Source organism: Hyla sarda, chromosome 6, assembly GCF_029499605.1.
Source record: "Hyla sarda isolate aHylSar1 chromosome 6, aHylSar1.hap1, whole genome shotgun sequence".
Classification (NCBI taxonomy): domain Eukaryota; kingdom Metazoa; phylum Chordata; class Amphibia; order Anura; family Hylidae; genus Hyla; species Hyla sarda.
The window spans coordinates 60326075-60350075 of NC_079194.1; the positions used below are offsets into that span (position 1 = coordinate 60326075).

A 24001-nucleotide genomic window follows, 5' to 3' on the forward strand; every position below is an offset into this window, starting at 1 on the left:
CCCGCTGTCCTGTAAGCTGTTCGGGATGCCGCGATTTCGCTGCGGCTATCCCGAACAGCCCACTGAGTTAACCGGCATGGTTTCACTTTCGCTTTTAGCCGCGTGGCTCAGCTCTGAGCACGCGGCTAAAGGGTTAATAGCGTGCGGCGCCGCGATCGGCGCCGCTTCACTATGATGCCGGGCCCGCCGTGATATGTTGCGGGGTTACCGTGTAACCCCGCGTTATATCACGGGAGCAGGACCAAGGACATACCAGTACGTCCTTGGTCCTTAAGGGGTTAATGACCCCCATTTGTGAGGGTCAGGGTTTTTGTTTAAAGTCCCATGCAAATCAATGGGGAATGTATGTTCCCACATAACTTCCGTACGGCTGGAGATATTTCAATAATACCTGGTACACATAATACTTATATGTCAAATAAAAATATATGATAGTTAAAGAAACCCTTACCTACACCCTTAAATAAAAGATGGCTTTTTGTTTCAAGTTCCATGCAAGTATATGGGACTTCCAGTACCTTACTACACAAGCTCCGCTTTGCATCTCCTGGTGAATGTGTCAGTTTAGCTTGCAAGCCACACCCATCTCACAAAGACACTCCTACTGTTTAAGCCCCACCCCTTTTATTTTCTACCCTTTTTGTGCATTGGTCTGGCTTGCAAATCACGCCCAGTCCCACAAAGCCACCTCCCCTTCTATTTTCAGCTTACAAATCATCACAAATCAGTCCCATCTGAGGAGAGGAGGACGGCATATGAGGATGGGATATGAGGTCAGGATATGAGGACAGGATATGAGGACAGCATATGAAGACGGGATAGGAGGACGGGATAGGATGGACATGATATGAGGTCGGAATAAGAGGACGGGAGAAGAGGTCGGGATATGAGGACGGGATATGAGGACGGGATATGAGGTCGAGATAGGAGGACGGGATATGAGGAAGGGATATGAAGATGGGATATGAGGTCGAGATATGAGGACGGGATATGAGGTCAGGGTATGGGGATGGGATATGGGGTCGGGCTATGAGGACGGGCTATAAGGACGGGATATGAGGTCGGGATATGAGGTTGGGATCTGAGGTCGGGATATGAGGACAGGATATGAGGACGGGATATGAGGTCGAGATATGAGGGCAGGATATGAGGTCAGGGTATGGGGACGGGATATGGGGTCGGGCTATGAGGACGGGCTATAAGAATAGGATATGAGGACGGGATAGGAGGACGGGATAGGAGGTCGGGATAGGAGGACGGGATATGAGGACGGGATATGAGGACGGATTATGACGACGGGATATGTGGACGGGATACGAGGACGGGATAGGAGGTTGGGATATGAGGGATATAAGGATGGGATATAAGGATGGGATATAAGGACAGGATATGAGGTCAGGAAATGAGAACAGGATATGAGCTGAGATATGAGGACAGGATATGGTTACGGGATATGGGGTTGGGATATGACAACAATATATGAGGATGGCATATGAAGTCAAAAGCTTCCTCCTTTGTTGATTTTCCTTCCCAACAAAGATTGGAAGGAAAAACCGGGCAACGCCGGATACTCAGCTAGTATGCTACAAAGCTGTCTATATTTACCCAGGGGCTCACTTCCCAAGGATAGCATTCTGTACATTCTACATGACCTTTACACTCTAGTAGTAACTTTATATTCTGATGCAGTTCTGTTGTATTCCTCATTTTCCTAATTAGTCGTTGTATATAAATGAAGCCTGGTAGTTAGAATTAAGAAAATAAAATACTTGCACAACAATACACAATACAGTACACAGTACAAGAAATGGAAGATGGCCCAGCACTTCGTAAAAAAAATGCTGCTTTATTGTAGATCACAACACACATAAAATGACTATACCACAGACGCGTTTCGAACTCATGAGCTCTTCGTCTGTGACATTTTACGAAGTGCTGGACCATCTTCCATTTCTTGGCATTGCTGGGTGCCTAGCGGGGACCGGTCCATGCACCGGATAGAGGGAGGTGAGCTGGACTTAGTTCTCACATTTGCACAATACAGTGGCCCCTCAAGTTACAATATAAGGCTGCTTTCACACTATAAAATTCATCCGTTTTAAAGATCAATTTGATGTTCCGTTATGAAAACCCTGAAAATCGGCCATTAAACGTCCGTTACAAAATCCCATTATAGTCTATGGGATTTTTACATTATCCGTTTTAATCCTTTATAGTCCGTTATTAATAACGGACGTTATTTTGTGACGGGAGAATGAACAGAAGAAATAGTGCATGCCAGGGTGCTGAGAGTTGTGGTTTCACAACAGCTGGAGGTATACTGGTTGGGAAACACTGGGATAGACATAGGTTTATCCTAGGCAGGTACCCATTCACATACAGTGGATTTACCAACCACATGTGTTCTAAGCATTTACTACACTTTCAGTAAAATTATATTTTCTCACATTGCTTTTGATAATCTCACATTGTCACCCCTTGTTCATGTATTAATCTTCCCTCCCAAACCTAATCTTCTCTTCCAGATGCATCAAAACCAGGTTTAGACTCTCATTTAAAGGGGTATTCCGGGCAAAAACATCTTATCCCTTATCCAAAGGATCTCCCTGCAGCACCCGCATTCTATGCGGGGTTGCGTCTCTAGTTTCGGAAACCTCCAGGATTGGGGACGTGACGTCACGCCAAGCCCCCTCCATTCATGTCTATGGGAGGGGGTGTGATGGCCATCACACCCCCTCCCATAGACATGAATGGAAGGGGCATAGCATTACGTCACGTCTCCAGTCCGGAGGTTTCCGAAACTTCCGAGACGCAGCTCCGCATAGAATGCAGGTGCTGCAGGGAGATCCTTTGGATAGGGGATAAGATGTTTTTGCCCAGAATACCCCTTTAATATATTCTGTTTCTGGGTTGGTTGTCGGCGGTGCCCTACACCATACAACCAAATCCTGGCGTCACGAACACTACAAGAGATTATACTACCATCTGTCCCTGGGCTATTACCACCTGCCCCTACTACTACCTGCACTACACCACCCCGGTACCACTAGGCATCTTCTTTGGATAGGGGATATGATGTCTGATTGCGGGGGGTCCGGCCGCTGGGACCCCCTGCGATCTCCAGGCGGGAATTGCAACGTTCTGAACACAGAAGCTTGGGGCTTCCACGTTCGTGATGTCACACCACTCCATTTATGTCTATGGGATAGGGCATGATGGCTCTGTACAAGCTGTCAAACCCCCTTCCATAGACATCAATGGAGGGGTGTGACATCACGAATATGGAAGCTCCAAGCTTAGGTATTTAAAACGCTGCCATGCCGGCTTGCGGGGGGTCTGGCCGGTGGGACGCTGGATAGCAAATAAGATGTCTAGGACTCCTTTAAAGGTTTCGGACATACCCCACCCACGTCTCCCTTTCCCCGGCTGTACAAAGAAATAGTTATTATAATTATTATATTCAGCATATAATAATAATAAAATGTATTAATATTATTGTAATTATTTATATTGTTGTTGTTATTATTATTTCTACAATTTCTCACAGTTCTTCAACCCCTTAAGGACCCTTGACGTACGTGTACGTCATGACACCCTGGTACTTAAGGACCCATAACGTATGCGTACGTCATGGACAATTCCTGCCCCCGCAGCGCACCGGGTGGGGATCAGACCGGGATGCCTGCTGAAATCATTCAGCAGGCATCCCGTGCAAAGGCCCAGGGGGGTCATCAGACCCCCCATGTCGGCGATCGCGGCAAATCGCAAGTGAATTCACACTTGCGATTTGCTCGATTCCGGGTCATTACGCATCTATGGTGATCCGGAATAGAAGGGGGATCGCGGGTGTCCATGACACCCACAACCCCCCTGAAGAGATAGGAGTGAGGTGGCAGGGGTGCCACCCCTCCTATCCCTGCTATTGGTGGTCTAGACGTGACCACCAATAGCAGATCGGGGGCGGGGGGGGGGGGGGTTTACTTTTGTTTTCCTCGTCCTGCCCACCCACAATAGGCGAGGCAGGACGGGGAAACCCGACAGGGACCGGCGCCGAAGACCCACTTACCGATCCGGAGGCTGCGGGCGACGGAAATCGGCGGGCGGCGACGTCGTGCGGCTGGATCCTACGGAAGCCGGTGAGTTGCCTAGCGACATCTGGAGGGTACAGTCTGAGACCACTAGATAGTGGTCTCTAACTGTAGCCCTCCAGATGTTGCAAAACTACAACTCCCAGCATGCCCAGACAGCTGCTTGGGCATGCTGGAATATGTAGTTTTGCAACAGCTGGAGGGCTACAGTTTGAGACCACTATATAGTGGTCCCTAAACTGTAGCCCTCCAGATCTTGCAAAACTACAACTCCTAGTATGCCCAAACAGCTGTTTGCTGTCCGGACATGCTGGGATTTGTAGTTTTGCAACAGCTGGAGGACAGTTTGGAGATCACTTTGCAGTGGTCTCTAAAACTGTAGCCCTCCAGATGTTACAAAACTGCAAATCCCAGAATGCCCAAACAGCTGTCTCGGCATGCTGGGAGTTGTAGTTGCGTACCTCCAGCTGTTGCATAACTACATCTCCCAGCATGCCCTTTGGTGATCAGTACATGCTGGGAGTTGTAGTTTTGCAACAGCTGGAGGCACACTGGTTGAAAAATACTGAGTTAGATAACAGAACCTAACTGAAGGTTTTCCAACCAGTGCGCCTCCAGCTGTTGCAAAACTACAACTCCCAGCATGCACGGTCTGTCAGTACATGCTGGGAGTTGTAGTTTTGAAACAGCTGGAGGTTTTCCCCCCCAAGTGAACGTTCAGGGTACATTCACACGGGCAAGTTTACAGTAAGTTTCTTGCTTCAAGTTTGAAAAATTTGCCGCAGCGCAAACTCCTAGCGGGAAACTTACTGTAACCCGCCGGTGCGAATGTACACTAAAACACTTAACTACACTACCACATAATAAAGAGTAAAACACTACATATACACCCCCTTACACTGTCCCCCCAATAAAAAATTAAAAACGTATTGTACGGCATTGTTTCCAAAACGGAGCCTCCAGCTGTTGCAAAACAACAACTCCCAGCATTTCTGGACAGCCACTGACTGTCCAGGCATGCTGGGAGTTTAGCAACAGCTGGAGGCACCCTGTTTGGGAATCACTGGCGTAGAATACCCCTATGTCCACCCCTATGCAATCCCCAATTTAGTCCTCAAATGCGCATGGCGCTCTCTCACTTCAGAGCCCTGTAGTATTTCAAGGAAACAGGTTAGGGCCACATATGGGGTATTTCCGTACTCGGGAAAAATTGCACTACAAAATTTGAGGGGCTTTTTCTCCTTTTACCCCTTATGAAAAGGAAAAGTTGGGGGCTACACCAGCTTGTTAGTGTAAAAAAATGTTTACACTAACATGCTGGTGTTGCCCCATACTTTTTATTTTCACAAGCGATAAAAGGAAAAAAAGACCCCCAAAATTTGTAACGCAATTTCTCCTGAGTACGGAAATACCCCAGATGTGAGCGTAAAATGTTCTGTGGATGCACAACAAGGCTCAGGAGTGAGAGCGCACCATGTACATTTGAGGCCTAAATTGGTGATTTGCACAGGGGCGGCCGATTTTACAGCAGTTCTGACATAAACGCAAAAAAATAAATACCCACATGTGACCCCATTTTGGAAACTACACCCTTCATGTAATGTAATAAGGGGTACAGTGAGCATTTACGCCCCACAGGTGTCTGACAGATTTTTGGAACAGTGGTACGTGAAAATGAAAAATTTAATTGCACAGCCCACTGTTCCAAAGATCTGTCAAACGCCAGTGGGGTGTAAATACTCACTGCACCCCTTATTAAATTCTGTGAGGGGTGTAGTTTCCAAAATAGGGTCACATGTGGGGGGGTCCACTGTTCTGGCACCACGGGGGGCTTTGTAAACGCACATGGCCCCTGACTTCCATTCCAAACAATTTTTTTCCCAAAAGCTCAATGGCGCTCCTTTTCTTCTGAGCATTGTAGTGCGCCAGCAGAGCACTTGACGTCCACACATGGGGTATTTCCATACTCAGAAGAGATGGGGTTTCAAATTCGGGGGGGCATTTTGTCCTATTACCCCTTCCTTGTAAAAAAAAAATTATTATTTGAGGGAAAACTAGCATTTTAGTGGAAAAAAAAATCATTTACACATCCAACTTTCACGAAAAGTCGGCAAACACCTGTGGGGTGTTAAGGCTCACTGGACCCCTTGTTACGTGCCTTGAGGGGTGTAGTTTCCAAAATAGTATGCCATGTGGGTATTTTTTTTGCTGTTCTGGCACCATAGGGGCTTCCTAAATGTGACATGCCCCCCAAAAACCATTTCAGAAAAACTCACTCTCCAAAATCCCACTGTCGCTCCTTCCCTTTTGAGCCCTCTAAATGCGCCCGCCGAACACTTGACATACACATATGAGGTATTTTCTTACTCTAGAGAAATTGGGTTACACATTTTAGGAAGATTTCTCTCCTTTTACCCCTTGTAAAAATTCAATAACTGGGTCTACAAGAACATGCGAGTGTACAAAATGAAGATTTTGAATTTTCTCCTTCAATTTGCTGCTATTCCTGTGAAACACCTAAAGGGTTAACAAACCTTTTGAATGTCATTTTGAATACTTTGAGGGGTGCAGTTTTTATAATGGGGTCATTTGTGAGGTATTTCTAATAAGAAGGCCCTTCAAATCCACTTGAAAACAGAACTGGTCCCTGAAAAATTTCGATTTTGAAAATTTTGTGAAAAATCGGAAAATTGCTGCTGAACTTTGAAGCCCTCTGATGTCTTCCAAAAGTAAAAACATGTCAACTTTATGATGCAAACATAAGGTAGACATATTGTATATGTGAATCAATATATCATTTATTTGGAATGTCTATTTTCCTTACAAGCAGAGAGCTTCAAAGTTAGAAAAATGCAAAATTTTCTAATTTTTCATGAAATTTTTGAATTTTTCATCAAGAAATGATGCAAGTATCGACGAAAATTTACCACTAACATAAAGTAGAATATGTCACGAAAAAACAATCTCGGAATCAGAATTAAAGGTAAAAGCATCCAAGAGTTATTAATGTTTAAAGTGACAGTGGTCAGATGTGCAAAAAATGGCCTTGTCCTACAGTGAAAATTGGCTGGGTCCTTAAGGGGTTAAGTTGCCTTTTTTAAGGATTCTACAATAGGATTAAGTTTTTTAAGGATTCTACTGTACTTTGTTATATAATTTTTTCTTGGTCACGTCCTGACGCTAGGACCGCTCGGAAATACGCCGTCTCCATAGACGGCAAAGCATTTCCGTGTGGATTCTGCCAAAAGAATTGACATGTCACAAATTAAGCTGGTCCATTGTCCAACTTGCTATCAAAAGGTTTTGTTTCGGAAATCTCTGTAAATACTTGTAATAACATGTATATAATAACAATAATATTTTGTTTCGTGGCTTGATGAGTCCCAGCATAGAAACAGGTTGTGAGAATCTTAGGCCATGTTCACATGATCAAAAATGTGCGGAATGTGCACCCGAAAAACACAGGTTTTTCCGCACATTAGAATGTTAGACGCCAATACATTTCCAAGCTGAATCCGCAGGAAGAATAGACAGGTCTATTCTTTCTGTGGATGCCTTAATTTGGATTTCCAGGGCAGAAACATCTGCTTCGATAATTCCACCGTGTGCACAGTGCAGCAGAATCCCATTGAATTCAATGGGACTCTGCTGCAATGGAATGCCCGTGCGGAACATTCCTGCGGAATTCCGCTCAGAAATTTCGATGAGTGAACATAGCCTTACAGTTTTGCTTAGAGGATATCCTATCACATGACTCTTACCTTGTTCTAACTCAGCGATGCGGTTTTGCAGTATACTCAGCTCCTTCTCGATGTCCTGCTTGTCTTTCTCCCCTGAAGCTGTCGTCTGCTCTTTTTCCAGTTCCAATAGTTTGGCCAGAAGTTGAGCCTCCAGCTCTAGTAACTTAGACTGTAAGGAATCCCGTCCATGGAGAGGTGTCGGAGAAGTGGACGTTGGAATGGTCATATTGTTCACTCGCTGCTGTATTTCCAACTACAAAACACACAATAAATTCAGTGTTGGCATTAATATTTGCCTCTTTATAGATATCACCTTTTAGTTACTGTTAGGTATTTAAAGGGCAACTCTGCCCCAAGACATCTTGTCCCCTATCCTAAGGATAGGGGATAAGTTGTCTGTTCGTGGGGGTCCCGCCGCTGGGGACCCCCACAATCTTGGCTGCGGCACCCCAGACATCCAGTGAACGGAGCGAACTTTGCTCCGTGCCAGATAACTGGCGATGTGGGGCGGAGGCTTGTGACATCACGGTCACGGCCCGCTATTGACGTCACAGCCATGCCCCCTCAATGCAAGTCTATGGGAGGGGGCGTAACGGCCGTCACACTCCCTCCCGTAGACTTGCATTGAGGGGGTGTGCCCGTGATGTCACGAGCGGGGTGTGGCCTCCGGCGCTGCACTAGACGCTACATTGGGTGCAGCAGAGAGATAGCAGCGGCGGGACCCCCGCGATCAGACATCTTATCCCCTATCCTTTGAATAGAGGATAAAATGTCTAGGGGCGGAGTACCCCTTTAAGCGCAACTGTCTCTAACAAATACCTCCTATAAGTAAGCACGGTGCGTTACATTTATCAATGTTGGTGTGAAGTAGTGTAGATTTTACCCGTTTGTTTGGTTTATTTTTTACAGCTTTACAGTTTACAGTTTCTCAAAATTTACCAAAATAATGCACAGGATTTGATGAATTCTGCACAATTATAACCATTGAGCTGCAGAGATTGGTTTAAAGCGTACCCTTCAGATGCAACAAAAATTTTTTTTTTTTTAAATATACAACTCCCAGCTTGTCCTCACTGACAGTAGCGGGACACAAGCTGACAGGGGTAGGATTTTTCCTCCAGCTTTGAGCCCTGCGCTCACAGCTGTCAATCAAGGAAGTGTGTCCATGACATGATGCATGGACACAGGTGATGGTGATGATGCATGGACACAGCAGGACTAGTATTTGTCCAAGCAGGCGGGGGGGGGAGGGGCAGTTGTTTGACTGGCTTTTTCTGTATGAAATACTGAAAATGTTCTAATGAAAGCAATTGCAAAACCTATTGGTTATACATGCTTTACAACATATCAAAAGATTTTGTATCTAACAGTGCCCCATTTAAGCTTTGTACTCTGGCATCTGACACATTTGTATGTATCCTATCTATTAGGTGATGTAGGTTTGCGCAACCCCCCCCCCCCCAAAAAAAAACACTTCTAAATTTAATTTGCGTAAATAATAAATATAGCTCCACTGCAAAAAAAAGTAGTGTATGGTGCAGCAAACAGTAGACAACTTGGAAAGACGTTCTACCAATGTCTCTGGTAATCAGTAAGGCTTGGGCCTGTCCGTGCATGGACACATCCCATTTTGATATTTTTCTGATGTATGTGTGCACTGGGGGGCACACACATGATGTAACTGCACCCTTAACCTGTTGCCAGCTTATAATACGTGGCATAAGTATTGTACTGAGCAATGTATTTTATACTAAAGGCGTGGGCGCTGTTGCTGTGCCCATGTATGCAAGAATGGGCCAATGTCTGTAATAATAGAGGAAATAATTGATTAGAATAAATTGTATATCAGTGCCTCAAAGATACATATAGAGGAAAAAGGATCCAATATGATAAAAATGTGTAGTAATTTTATTAAGATATAGAAAAATTAGCAAGACTCCTAAACCCTAGCAGGGCCTGTGCATCGGGTAAAGAAGCTTGCAATTGACGATGATGTGACAATAAAAATAATAAAAATGTATCAATAATTCATAGCAATGAGTATACCAACTATACAGTGAACCCCCAACCTACGATGGCCCCGGCATACGATCATTTCAACATACGATGGTCTCTCAGAGGCCATCGCATGTTGAAGGCAGCATCAACATACGATGCTTTTGTATGTCGGGGCCATCGCATAAACGGCTATCCGGCAGCGCAGACTACTTCAGCTGCCACTGGATAGCCGTTTACGGTGCCCCGTGTGGTCCGCTGACGATCACTTATCTGTCGCCCCACGATCTCCTGTACGGGGCCCTGGCTCGCTGGCCAGATAGCGAGTGTCGACCACTGCACAAAGCGGAGGCTGACACACCACCTCAATACATCGCTATGGCAGAGAAGGAGATTGCCGAAGGCAGCACTCTGGCTCTGCCATAGAGTTGTATTGAGGGGGCGTGTCAGCTGCCGCTTTGTGCGGTGGTCGACACTCGCTATTTGGCCAGCGAGCCAAGGCCCCGTACAGGAGATCGTGGGGGGCCCCAGCGGTCAGACCCCTGCGATCTGAAACTTATCCCCTATCCTTATCCCCTATCCTGTCGGGGCCCCATACAGGAGATCACGGGGGGCCCAGCAGTCGGACCCCCCGCGATCTGAAATTTATCCCCCTATCCTTAGGATAGGGGATACGTTTTTCACCACTGGATATCTCCTTTAAACCATGGCTAAAAACTCAGATCATATCACAAGATAAATACAAAGTAAATGCTCAACATTACATACATAGTAGCATTATTGCACAAACAAACATCATAGTATTGCACTAAATAACCAGCAACTAAAATACAAACTGAGCTGGAGTTATATAGTCACACCCGCCTAGCACATGGGTGAAAGGCTTAACTCTTCCACGCCTGGAAAGGAAAGCACAGAAAACAGATAATGGATGAAAAACAAGGCCTAAACAGGTCCTAAAATGAAAAAATGCAAAAACAAATAAACAGACATTACAAGGGCCCTGTAAGGTCTCTGTTTTCTATAAGAGTAGACCAGTACTTCAAATAAAGCATTATGGCGGGGGGCCCTTGTACAGATTTTGCATTGGGGGTCCAGTATCTTCAAGTTGCGCTTTGGCCTCACTCCATTGCTCTGTCCACTGCCTCTTGTGGACAGTGGTTGGTTCCTCTACTTCATTACCCATATGTCATCCTATACTTGTGGCGGATTTATATATATATATATATTAGCCTAGAACCCCATACAGCTGTCCTGACCAGTGATGCGGGCACCTGCTGACCACATTAAATATTCATGTTTTTACACCGAGTCAATAGCAGCCTGGGTTGTAATGACTAAGCTTTTTAGCAGGGCCTTGAGTGCCTGTCTCTCTGGCCTGAGACAATGAAAAGATAAAAATAACAAACTCAGTAAACTTCATCTAAAAGGCATATTGTGTGCATCTATCCAGAAGCCTTGACTAACAGATTCATAGAAAATCTCACCAGCATAAAGGCAGACAGTTAATGTGTCCATGATGTAATTCTATAATGTAGGTAGCTGCTTGGTTTAACAAATTGGTTATATTGGTAAGGGCCTTCGGGGAGATTAAGGAAGACTAGTTCAAGTTAAAAAGGGATTGATCAATGGGAATCAGGTTCTCAATTTCATAGATCTCCTACTTTGTTGGGTTTGATAATGATGGTTCTGTAGGTGATACAAGTGCCGATCAAGTCGATTGGTGCTCGATTACATGGATTTTATGGCCTATGGCTCAATATTGTGTGGGCAGGGACAGATAACAACATCTCAGAGTGACATTCAGAGCTATCCTAGAGCAAGTACTGATACAAGTAGCCCCTAAGACCATAATCATAGGTGGTGTCTGCATATAAGCATTATATATTAATTATATATAACATCACTCCTGAAAGGTGAACAGAATATCAATAGCGGTATACACACCTGGAATAGGTCTGGCCATTATCTTTATAAGCCTATAATATACATTGGCCAGTGATTTCGGCTATTGTTTAGCCAAATTGGTCAGATCCATCAACCTCTATTAATCTATCTAAGATGACCCTGTATGTCCATTCCTAATGAGAGTAGGGACTCCAGTGGAGCTGTGTTTTTAAAACGTGTGTTCCTCACCTTTATTTATTAACTAGTACACAATAAAAGTTACGTTTTATTATCTGTGCCACATGTATTCTAGAGGTTCTATTTAACCCTTTGGGGTTATATCATTGTGGGCAGGGAACAGATAATCGCTGGATCATTTCTGCAACTCTTTACTGCCATCATCTTTGGCCGCACATCTCCCCATGTAATGGGACTATCAAAGATGTAATGGGACTATCAAAGATGTAATGGGACTATCAAAGATAGTTTTTCCTTAGTTTTTATCCACCATAAGGTGATTTTACTACTTACCTGCCAGAACTGGGTATTTCCTGATCGATTTTGTTCTCTTAACTACACATCCCACAGTTCCATGCTTGAAAGTTTGAGATCACTTTCCTTCCTCCCACACATCAGCCAACCCAACCCTTGAAACATAGTGTTTTCTAACCAGGGGGCCTACAGCTGTTGCAAAATTGAAGCAGGATAGGCTCCCTCTGATCACCTGACTAGTGATGTCAGGTCTCGACGCACTGCAACCTGGAAAATCACGAGACTTGAGTTATTTTGTATGCTGTTAAAAATAAATATTGGGGCAATAATCACAGAAGACTTGTGAGACCACAGTCACACACAGGTACAGTCACTATTTTATGAACTACACTAACTTTACAGCCCCTGTAACATAGTCAAATAAAATAAATTCCTGGAATATCCCTATAACACCCCATGATGTATTGATAGGTCGCAGGGCCATTAAGGACAAATGAAGCAGGCTTCTGACTCGAGCCCTCTTTAGACCCAGCACCCCCAGCTGATTTCAGCAGCCAGGCGCCACAGCTAATAGCAATTAACCCTTTAGATGACTGCTGTCAAAGTTGACAGTGGCATCTAAATGGACGTTAGAGTGGTAGATAAGAGTGTAGTAGTCCGAATTACTCTCTTCCTACCACGGTGTGATCCATAAACATAAAAGCCCAAGATCTTAACTAGCCTTTCTTTGCTGCCGTGGCTCTTCTATTGATAGAGCCTGCCTAATAAAAAGCAATCAAAAAGTCTGCTCTTTCCAAATTGGTACCGATAAAAACTATAGATCATGGTTCAAAAAACAGTCCCAAAACATTTCCATTGGCGAAAATGTTAAAAAAGTAAAACATGACAAACTATACACATTGGGCATTGTTGTAATTATATCAACCCAAAGAATCAAGATAATGACCCTCATTTACTAATAGGATTCCTACTCTTTTTGTCGGGCTTTTTGCCCAAACTCTGTCGCACAGAACGTGTTCCCTACATTTCCCTACATTTCATCCAAAATCACTCGTCTTTTCTGAAAAACACTCCAAAACTTCAAATGATTCTATTTAATTTTTTTTGCACGATTAATTTTTTAAACAAAGTTTTAGCTTCATTTTCACATTTTCCAACACATGTTTTTTTTTCCTTTTTCCTATTGCTTCAGTAATAATGGTGACTAAAAAAAAATATATAAGTATATATACTGTATACTCAATTTAATACATCTATCTATATGTGTGTATATACATATGTATAATATATATATATATATATAGACTATTTTATAAAATGTATTAATCTCTCTCTCTCTCTCTCTCTCTCTATCTATCTACAGTAGTTATATATTTTCACAAATTATTATCATAATTTTTTTTCCCCCCAGTTTATATTTTAAAAATCTGCCGCACTGCGACAGAATTTTCATTGGGACAGATTTATGCATGCGCCAGATTTTAATGTGCGAGAGTATTAACCCTGCGACAGATTTTACCATGCAACAGATGAACCCTGCGATAGAAATTACCGCGCGACAGATTTTTCCCTGCGACTAAAAAGATCAGGAAAAGTGCGACAGATTAGTAAATACCAAGAGAAAAAAAGGCCGGAAAAGCAAAAGTCAAACACAAACCAACACTCCGCTCTCAGTAAATGAGGGCCAATATGTAAGGTTAAGCGCAAGGTGAATAGTGTAAAAAGGAGTCTCCCCCAAATTTTCAAAATGGTGTTTTTTTTTTTCAAATAAATATATATATTACAGTGGTCCCTCAACATACGATGGTGATCCGTTCCAAATGGACCATCGTTTGTTGAAACCATCGTATGTTGAGGGATCCGTGCAATGTAAAGTATAGGACAGTGGTCTGCAACCTGCGGACCTCCAGATGTTGCAAAACTACAACACCCATGCTGGGTGTTGTAGTTTTGCAATATCTGGAGGTCCGCAGGCTGTAGACCACTGTTAGAGAAAGTTGTACTCACCTGTCCCCGATGCTCCGGACCGTCACCGCTCGTCACCGCTGCCCGGTATGTTGCAGTCCATCGCTGTTACCGTGTCCCCGAGGTGTCCCCGACGCTCCGGCAAGGCCTCTTCTTCCCCGGCATCCTCGCTCTCCGTCACCGCCATCACGTCGTTACGCACGCCGCTCCTATTGGATGACGGGACGGCGTGCGCAGCGATGTGATGACGTCAATGGAGAGCGCCGACGATGCAGAGGATCCCGAAGAGGACACGCCGAGGACAGGTGAGTGACCATCACCGGAGCTCACGGGGCACCGTAAACGGCTATCCGGTAGCAGCTGAAGCAGTCATCGCTGCCGGATAGCCGTTTATGCGATGGCCCGGACATAAAAAAGCATTGTATGTTGATGCTGCCTTCAACATGCGATGGCCTCTGAGAGGCCATCGCATGTTGAAATTATCGTATGTCGGGGCCATCGTATGTCAAGGGGTCACTGTATATATTTTTTTGTTTTCAGCATATTTTATGGAAAAAATAAGGGATGTCATTATAAAGTACAATTGGTCCCACAAAGAAAACAATTCCCCCCCCCCCCCCCCCCCATATGGGTGTATTGGTTGAAACATAAAAGAGTTATGGCTATTAAAAGGCGAGGAGGAAAACATAAAAATGCAACAAGGAAAAATTGCGTCATTAAGGGGTAAGAGCTGCTAAAAGATACGATTGGCTGATATATAAGCGATTTCTTACAGGTTGGCTGACTACTGGGCCTATTACACCGAGCAATATTTTTCCTAATTTTGTTAATAGAGCCTATATTCTTGAATATTTCCAAAGCTATTTATGGCTTTTAAATGAGTTTCATCTTCTAGTGCCGTGGTGCAGAATGGTGACAGGGACGTGGGTTGGTAGTTCCAGATATGCAACATATTTATCACTGTCTGGAAGCAGAACATTATCTAAAAAAAAAGTGGAGCACACGTAAGAAAGGTGAAGTGATCGAGTATGTCTTGTAACATGTGACACTGTAGGAGACATTCATCATGAGTTGTGCAATACTTAGGAAATACATTAAGGTCATTACTCATCCTCATGACCGTTTTTACATAGTTAATCTTCATAAACCTGCCTCACTTTATAAAATGCCCACCCACCCAAATGTCAATACCTTGGCCTGTAATTTGTTCCCTGCCACTTCTAAATGATGAAAGGAGAAGGCGTGAGTGTTCACATGGCCATGGCAGTCACCACAAGCCTCCCTTGCAGCCATTTCCATAATTCATCGGCTAATAAGAGATAAAAGATTTCAGTGTAAGTGATGTACCGTGTACTGTATGTGTAAACATTAGCTGCTCTCCAGTAAAACATAAGACGTCTTCCAATTTCGAGGACTCCCCCTCGTATCACTGCACTGTCATTGAAAGATTTCTTTTCATCAATGACCTCTATACGACAGATGAACAAGGACTGTTTGTAAGAGGGGCTTCCATCAACAGTGGCACAACCAATTCTGAACAGGGGACCGCACAAAATGCCTGGTACAATTTATACTTTTTACCACGTCAGGTTGCGCCAAAGTGACTGCCAGGTATCCGCCTGTTCTACTGTGCTGCTGTGAGTGTCTGTAAAGCTATATTTTACCACATTCTGCCCCATTACCCATGGGGCGTTTGACCAGTCACTTAGTATGGGTATTGCTCAGGTCCTTGTGGCCATTACTCCACTGGAGTTTATAGAATTCCGACTATGACAAATTCAACCTTACATGTTGCAAAATACAACACAGGAATACTCCAAGCCAAAAAGTGACAAAAGTGGTTCTCCCAATCACATTTTTGTTGGTAAAAGGGTACCATTACTTTGAAGGAACACTCAATTTAAAGGGGTACTCCAGTGCAAAAATATTTTTTTTAAGTCAACCGGTGCCAGAAAGTAAAACAGGTTTGTAAATGACTTCTATATAAAAATCTTAACCCTTCCAGTACTTATCAGCTGTTGTATACTACACAGGAAGTTCTTTTTATTTTTAATTTCTTTCCTGTCTGACCACAGTGCTCTCTGCTGACACCTCTGTCCATGTCAGAAACTGTCCAGAGCAGGAGAGGTTTGCTATGGGGATTTGCTCCCTACTCTGGACAGTTCCTGACAATGACAGAGGTGTCAGCAGAGAGCACTGTGATCAGACTGGAAAGAACTACACAACTTCCTGTGGAGCATACAGCAGCTGAGGGTTAATATTTTTAAATAGAAGTAATTTACAAATCTGTTTAACTTTCTGGCACCAGTTGATTCAAAGGGGTACTCTGGTGCTTAAACATCTTATCCCCTATCCAAAGGATAGGGGATAAGATGCCTGATCGCGGGAGTCCCGCAGCTGGGGACGCCTGTGATCTTCCACGCGGCACCCCGTTTGTAATCAGTGCCCGGAGCGTGTTCGCTCCGGGTCTGATTATAGTCGACCGCAGGACGTCACCCTCCGCCCCTCAATGCAAGCCTACGGGAGGGGGCGTGATAGCTATCACGCCCCCTCCCGTCGGCTTGCATTGAGGGGCGGAGAGAGATGTCACACAGGGGTGGAGGTGTGACGTCACACGCCGCCGGCCCTGCGGTCGCCGGTAATCAGTCCCGGAGCGAACACGCTCCGGGCACTGATTACAAACGGGGTGCCGCGTGCATGATCCCGGGGGTCCCCAGCGGCGGGACTCCCGCGATACGGCATCTTATCCCCTATCCTTTGGACAAAAGTAACGATGCTCCGGCCCCTGTATTGCCCGTTATTACGTGCAGAGCGATCTCGCTCTGCGCAGTAATGATAGCGGGGTGCTGCAGCAGCAATCCCCGGGGTCCTCAGCAGCGGGGGAGATTTATCAAAACCTGTGAAGAGGAAATGTTGTCCAGTTGCCCATAGCAACCAATCAGATCGCATCTTTCTTTTTTCACAGGCCGTTTCAAAAATGAAATAAGCGATCTGATTGGTTGCTATGGGCAACTCAGCAACTTTTCCTTTGGACAGGATTTGATAAATCTCCCCCTTTTTATGATGTTTTAACGTCTGACTATGTCTGACTACACTACTAAGAACCGCGCGGTTTGAAACACCATGATGTACCCTGTCATCACTACCTCCTCTTATGTGACTCTATTCTCTTTTTTTATTTATATAATTTATTATATATATTATATATATTAATATATATTTATTATATATATATATATATATATATATATATATATATATATATATTATTTCTCTATTTATAAGATAAATGTCTATATGCAGATACACCTGTATTACCTCTGACATTGTGGATAATTGTTTTCCAACCAGTGTGCCTCCAGATGTTGCAAAACATTCATTAAAAAATTAAAATGTATAAATACTCCCCATTGAAAATGCGTGCACAGGAAACCAGATGCCTCAAGAATATGTAATACGGTGTTTCTCTACCAGGGTGCCTCCAGCTGTTGCAAAACTACCACTTTCAGCATGCGCAGAGTGGTAGCTTTGCAACAGCTGGGGGCACCCTGGTTGGGAAAAAGCGTTGTAGACTAAAGACTGACAATGAGATTGATTTTGGCAATATAAACTTGTCGTGTGCCTGAGGAGATTGTGGGCACAGATAAAGAATATTAACATTGGACCAGCTTCATCTTTATCATATATGGAAAGATTGATAGGAGTAACACGGATGGGATGGCTGTGATATGGAGCGTGTACGCGTCTTTTTTGTAATGCACCTTGTAATGCACAATGTTTGGAAGAAAGATTTCTTAACACGATCCTTCTTGACAGTATAAATGTCGGATGTATAACCATGAGGATGTAGAGACCAATAGGACTTATAAGGGGAACACATAACCCTGTTCTAATGTAGGAGCCGGGGCAATAAACGCTGTGAAATATGGTGCTGCCAAATGTTGTAATGTTATTCCCTTATCTCCATTTCTTACTCTCTGGCAAAAATTGACTACATTTCATCAACAACTAGAAAATGTGCTATGAATCATGATAGAGGGAATAGTGGTGATGCTGTGAGACCTATTTACAACAAAGATGTATCAGAGGCTGTAGTCCACTAATCTAAGGGAAGTGAAGCCCCCCCCCCGCATTAACGAAGCCTGGTTCAGTGATGTAGTGGGTTGGATAAGAAGGATATTGATCCCTTTGTTTCAAAAGTTAACAAAAAGTCTTAAAGAGTGACAAATAGAGATGAGCGAACTTACAGTAAATTCGATTCGTCACAAACTTCTCGGCTCGGCAGTTGATGACTTTTCCTGCATAAATTAGTTCAGCTTTCAGGTGCTCCGGTGGGCTGGAAAAGGTGGACACAGTCCTAGGAGACTCTTTCCTAGGAATGTATCCACCTTTTCCAGCCCACCGGAGCACCTGAAGGCTGAACTCATTTACGCAGGATAAGTCATCAACTGCCGAGCCGAGAAGTTCGTGAGGAATCGAATTTACTGTAAGTTCGCTCATCTCTAGTGACAAACTAGAGTTTAAAGCATAACTGTCAGATCCCAGAAAAAAAATGATAATATGTTACTCAGTACCTAATCCTGACCATGTACATCTAATTTTTATACCTCTATCACCTATATATATATATATATATATATATATATATATCTAAAACTCATTGGCCCAGATTTATCAAAGTTTGTAGAGCTTATTTTCCCATATATTTGGCGCAACTTTGGCGCAACTCTGCTTATTTGTGCCTTTTTTTTGCTTACATCCCCCCCACTCATTTTGACATCTTGCTCCCGTAGACGTTTTTTCTCTTTTCACTTTCAAGTGCACCCTGATTTTATCAACTGCGACTGTCGCAGATCTAGGCGCATCTGATTAAAAAGCCCCAGGAATCTACACCAGCTTGAACCTTGCTTATGTTTCTGCTTTTCTGACTACCTGATCAGGGATCACACTGATTTACATCCCACCCGCCCGCGCCGCACATCTCCCATCTGTCTGCTACCTGTTGCAAGACTACAACTCTTACAGTGAGGGCATGCTGGGAGTTGTAGTCTTGCACATCTCCCTGCCCTGCTGCGGAAGTCCCGGGCAGCTGCAGTGTTATGTCAGATCGGGCTCCCTTTGCTACGGCACCGCAGAGTTTTCTGTCATTTCAAATTGCTTGCTGGGTCCCGTGTCACGGGACCCGGTGGGAAATATGAAGTTACAGGGATTTTCTGATAACCGCCAGCCAGAAAGCGGAACACATTGCCACTCGCTTCCCTGGCTTGCATAACTACAACTCCCAGCGTGTCCTTACAGTAATGACATGCTGGGAGTTGTAGTTGTGCAGTGGGGGGGGGGGGGGGGGCTAGATGACAAGCTTGTCACTCGCCCGCACATCTGCTGCACCACATGACTACAACTCCCCGCATGTCCTTACTGTAAGGGCATGCTGGGAGTTCTAGTCGTGTGGCACGGGAGATGCGCAGGCGGGTGACAATAAATGTATTAACCTATTTTTCTTTTTTCAGATCGTGTACCCTGTGGACTACTTTGGATTCGGTGGACTGCATCGATGATCGGCGTTTTTTTTCTTTCTGTTTAATGTAAATAAAATCGTTAACGGAGGCTTGTGGGGGAGGGTTTTTTTTTATAATTTTTTTTAAACGTGTTGTGTTTTTAAATTTTATTTACTTGGCAGGTTTAGTAATGGAAGCTGTCTTATAGACGGAATCCATTACTAAGCCAGGGCTTAGCGTTAGCCCCAATTACAGCTAGCGCTAACCCCCAATTATTAACCCGGTACCCACCGCCACAGGGGTGCTGGGAATAGCCAGTACCAACAGGCCTGAAGCGTCAAAAATGGCGCTCCTAGGCCTAGGCGGTAACAGACTGGCGTTATTTAGGCTGGGGAGGGCCAGTAACAATGGTCCTTGCCCACCCTGGTAACATCAGGCTGTTGCTGCTTAGTTGGTATTTGGCTGAAAATAGAAATAGAAGGGACCCTATGCGTTTTTTTTAAATATTTAATTATTTATGCAAAAAAAAAAAAAAAAAGCATAAGGTTCCCCCAATGTTTATTCTCAGCCACATACCAACCAAGCAGCAACAGCCTGACGTTACCACAGTGGGCGAGGACCATTGTTACTGGCCCTCCCCAGCCTAAATAACGCCAGCCTGTTACCGCCTAGGCCCAGGAGCACCATTTTTCATGTTCCAGGCCTGTTGGTACTGGCTCTTCCCGACACCCCTGTGGCGGTGAGTACCGGTGGAGTAATTGGGGGTTAGCGCTAGCTGTTTTTGTGGCTAACACTAAGCCTGGCTTAGTAAACAGCCTGTTTTTATCAGACTTTTTGAGAGCTTTTTATTCTTTTTTTCATGATATAAAAAGTAACCAAAAATACGCTATTTTGGAATTGGAATTTTTTTTCACGTACGCCATTGACAGTGCAGTTTAATTAACAATATATTTTTATAATTCTGACATTTCCGCATGCGGCGATACCAAATATGTTTATTTTTATTTACAGTTTTTTTTTTAAATGGGAAAAGGGGAGTGATTCTTACTTTTATTAGGGAAGGGGTTAAATGATCTTTATTAACTTTTTTTTGCAGTGTTATAGCCCCCCCCCCCCCCCCTAGTGGATATTACACTGCACACATTGATCTGCTACACAGATCATTGCCGTGCATTGACACGGCAAAGATCTGTGTTATCGGAGGTCGTTTGCTCAAGCCTGGATTTCAGGCTTGGAGCAACCAATTGCCGATCAGACGCGACGGAGGCAGGTAAGGGGACCTCCGCGTTCTAGCTGATCGGGACATTGCGATTTCACCGCGATGGTCCCGATCAGCCCGACTGAGCTGCCTGGACGCTTTCACTTTTATTTTAGGCACGGCGATCAACTTTGAACGCCGCGTCTAAAGGGTTAATATCGCGTGACACAACGATCGAGGCTGCACGCTATTAGCCCAGGGTCCCGGCTTTCATTAGCCGCAGGAACCGACCCCGTATGACGCGGGGTGAGGGCGTGACCCCGCATTATACACCGGTACAAGGCGCAGGACGTACTCCCTGCGTCCTTAAGAGGTTAAAATATAGGATAGTTAATTTAACCCTTAACTACCCCCATTTGTGAAGGTTGGGGTTTTTGTATGTAACTTCCGTACAGCCGGAGATATTTCAATAATACTTGGTACACATATTACTTATATGTTAAATAAAATAAACTTAAATTAACCCTTACCTACACACTTATATAAAAGATGGGTTTTTGTTTCAAGTCTCAAGCAAGTTTATGGGACTTCCAGTACCTTACTACACAAGCTCCGCTCTGCATCTCCTGGTGAATGTGTCAATCTGGCTTGCAAGAAACACCCCATCTCACAAAAATGCGCCCACATTTTAAGCCCCACCCCTTTTATTATCTACCCTTTTTGTGCATCGGTCTGGCTTGCAAATCACGCCCAGTCCCACAAAGCCACGTCCCTTCTATTTTCAGCTTACAATATTTTCATCACAAATCACTCCCACCTGAGGACAGGATATGAGGTCAGGATATGATGTCGGGATATGAGGACAGGATATAAGGACGGTATATGAGATTGCGATATGAAGACGGGATGTGAGGACGGGATATGAGGTCGGGATATGAGGAGAGGATATGAGGTCGAGATAGGAGGACAGGAAATGAGGTTAAGATATGAGGACAGGATATGAGGATGGGATATGAGGTTGAGATATGAGAACGGAATATAAGGAGGGGATATGAGGATGGGATAGCAGATCAGGATAGGAGGACGAGATAGGAGGTCGATATATGAGGATGGGATATGAGGATGGGATATCAGGTTGAGATATGAGGATGGGATATGGGGTTGGGATATGATGAATGTGTCAATCCGGCTTGCAAGCCACACTCCATCTCAAAAAGACACGTCCACATTTTAAGCCACACCCTTTTATTATCTACCCTTTTTGTGAATCGGTCTGGCTTGCAAATCACGCCCAGTCCCACAAAGCCACATCCCCTTCTTTTTCAGCTTACAATATTTTCATGACAAATCAGTCCCACCTCAGGACAGGATATGAGGATGGGATATGAGGACGGGATATGAAGACGGGATGTGAGGACGGGATATGAGGACAGGATATGAGGACGGGATATGAGGTCGAGATAGGAGGACGGAATATAAGGAGGGGATATGAGGATGGGATAGCAGTTTAGGATAGGAGGTCGGGATAGGAGGACGAGATAGGAGGTCGAGATAGGAGGACAGGGTATGAGGTCGAGATATGAGGACGGATATGAGGTCGGGATATGAGGATGGGATATAAGGATGGTATATGAGGTTGGGATATAAGGACGGGATGTAAGGATGGGATATGAGGTCGGGATGTGAGGTCGGAATATAAGGACTGGATGTAAGGATGGGATATGAGGTCGGGATATGAGTTCGAGATAGGAGGACGGGAAATGAGGTCAAGATATGAGGACGGAATATGAGGACGGGATATGAGCTCAAGATCGGAGGACGGGATATGGGGACGGGATATGAGGAAATTATAGGAGCCGTTTTTTTTATCAAATATTCAACATGTTTTAAACAACCATGTTAAAAAAGGTCTTTAATTTTCAGCAGAGAAAACATATAAAAAACCATTTAATTTTTAATTATTTTTTTTTCCAAGAAACATTGCTGTGTTTGGTATTGCAGTTTAGCCATCTTCACTTGAATGTAACAGGATATTAGTTAAACGTAAATATACCATAAAACATTTGTACTGCAGTCGTTTGTACACATAAAAAAGTTTTAAAAATATATATTACCAAACCTCCCTCCAAATATTACATATTCAGTATGAGTTCTCTCTTGCAACCACTGGCCTGCTAACCAGCAGATGGTCTGGAGCCGCTGACTTTGTTCTTTCACCCACGAGGTGGCCGATCGTTTTATTAGGTTCTCTGGTTGTTCTAAATTAAATTTCCCAGCCAGCTCTACTAAACAGTAGTGTCATATCTTGCGCCGTGGCCGGTCATGCTGGCTGTGGGCGCACTCACAGCCTGTCTCCCTGTACTAGTTGAACGATGGGCAGCGCTGCAGCCAGCATGTCCAGCTGTGGTTGCATTCACCATCCCGGCAGTTACTTACCTATCTGTGCTCCTGTCTCTTCTGCTTCCCCTGACTGCGTGCACGTACCCCTTTCCTAGGGCGCGCACGCAACGGCTCTCTGAAATTTAATGGGGCCAGCTGGCCATTAATTGGTACTTGCTGTGCGCTGACCTATAAGTGTCTGCACTTCCCCTTGACCCCTGTCGAATCTTTGTGCTCTTTTGCCATTGAGAAAGCATTTCATATTGTGTACTGTCTACCGTGTACCAGTACCTTTTGATAAGTTTCCTGACCACTGAACCTTGCCGCCAGCCCTGACCTACCAGCCAGTCCCTGACAAGGAGTTGCCTTATGAATCTGTACCTTGTCTCATCTCGGCCACCACTGTGGGCAAGTCGCACCAGGGGTAGCGACCTGGGAGTCACAGCAAGTCCATCCCGCTCCTTAGACTCCGCTCCCTGGTGCGGCTTTCACCATGGTCCACAGTGGTACAGCAGATCCACTACTCCATGTATTACAAGTAGCATGTACAGGGTATAATCGGTGGTGGTGTGGACCCGATTATTGTAAGCCCAGACTAATTCAGGGAGGTAGGCCCCATTCCCTTGGGGATGATATGGGGCTGTCCGGGATTTTTCGATGCCATACAGTTGGTGTAGTATCATCAATACTTCCAGCGGTTCTTTGGTCTCTATGGGCTGCATGGGTACTCTCTGTTCCATGCTTTTGGGGAGTTCACAC

The 24001-nt window shown here is 44.5% G+C and overlaps 1 protein-coding gene across 1 annotated transcript in view; it reads right to left on the bottom strand.

Annotated features, from left to right (window-relative positions):
* Nucleotides 1-24001, bottom strand: part of NPTXR (neuronal pentraxin receptor) — a 52697-nt gene that overhangs the window by 7384 nt on the left and 21312 nt on the right. Inside the window, exon 2 of the mRNA XM_056523887.1 lies at nt 7850-8081. Within this exon, the coding sequence (XP_056379862.1) occupies nt 7850-8081 (232 nt within the window). The remainder of the gene's footprint in view (nt 1-7849; nt 8082-24001) is intronic.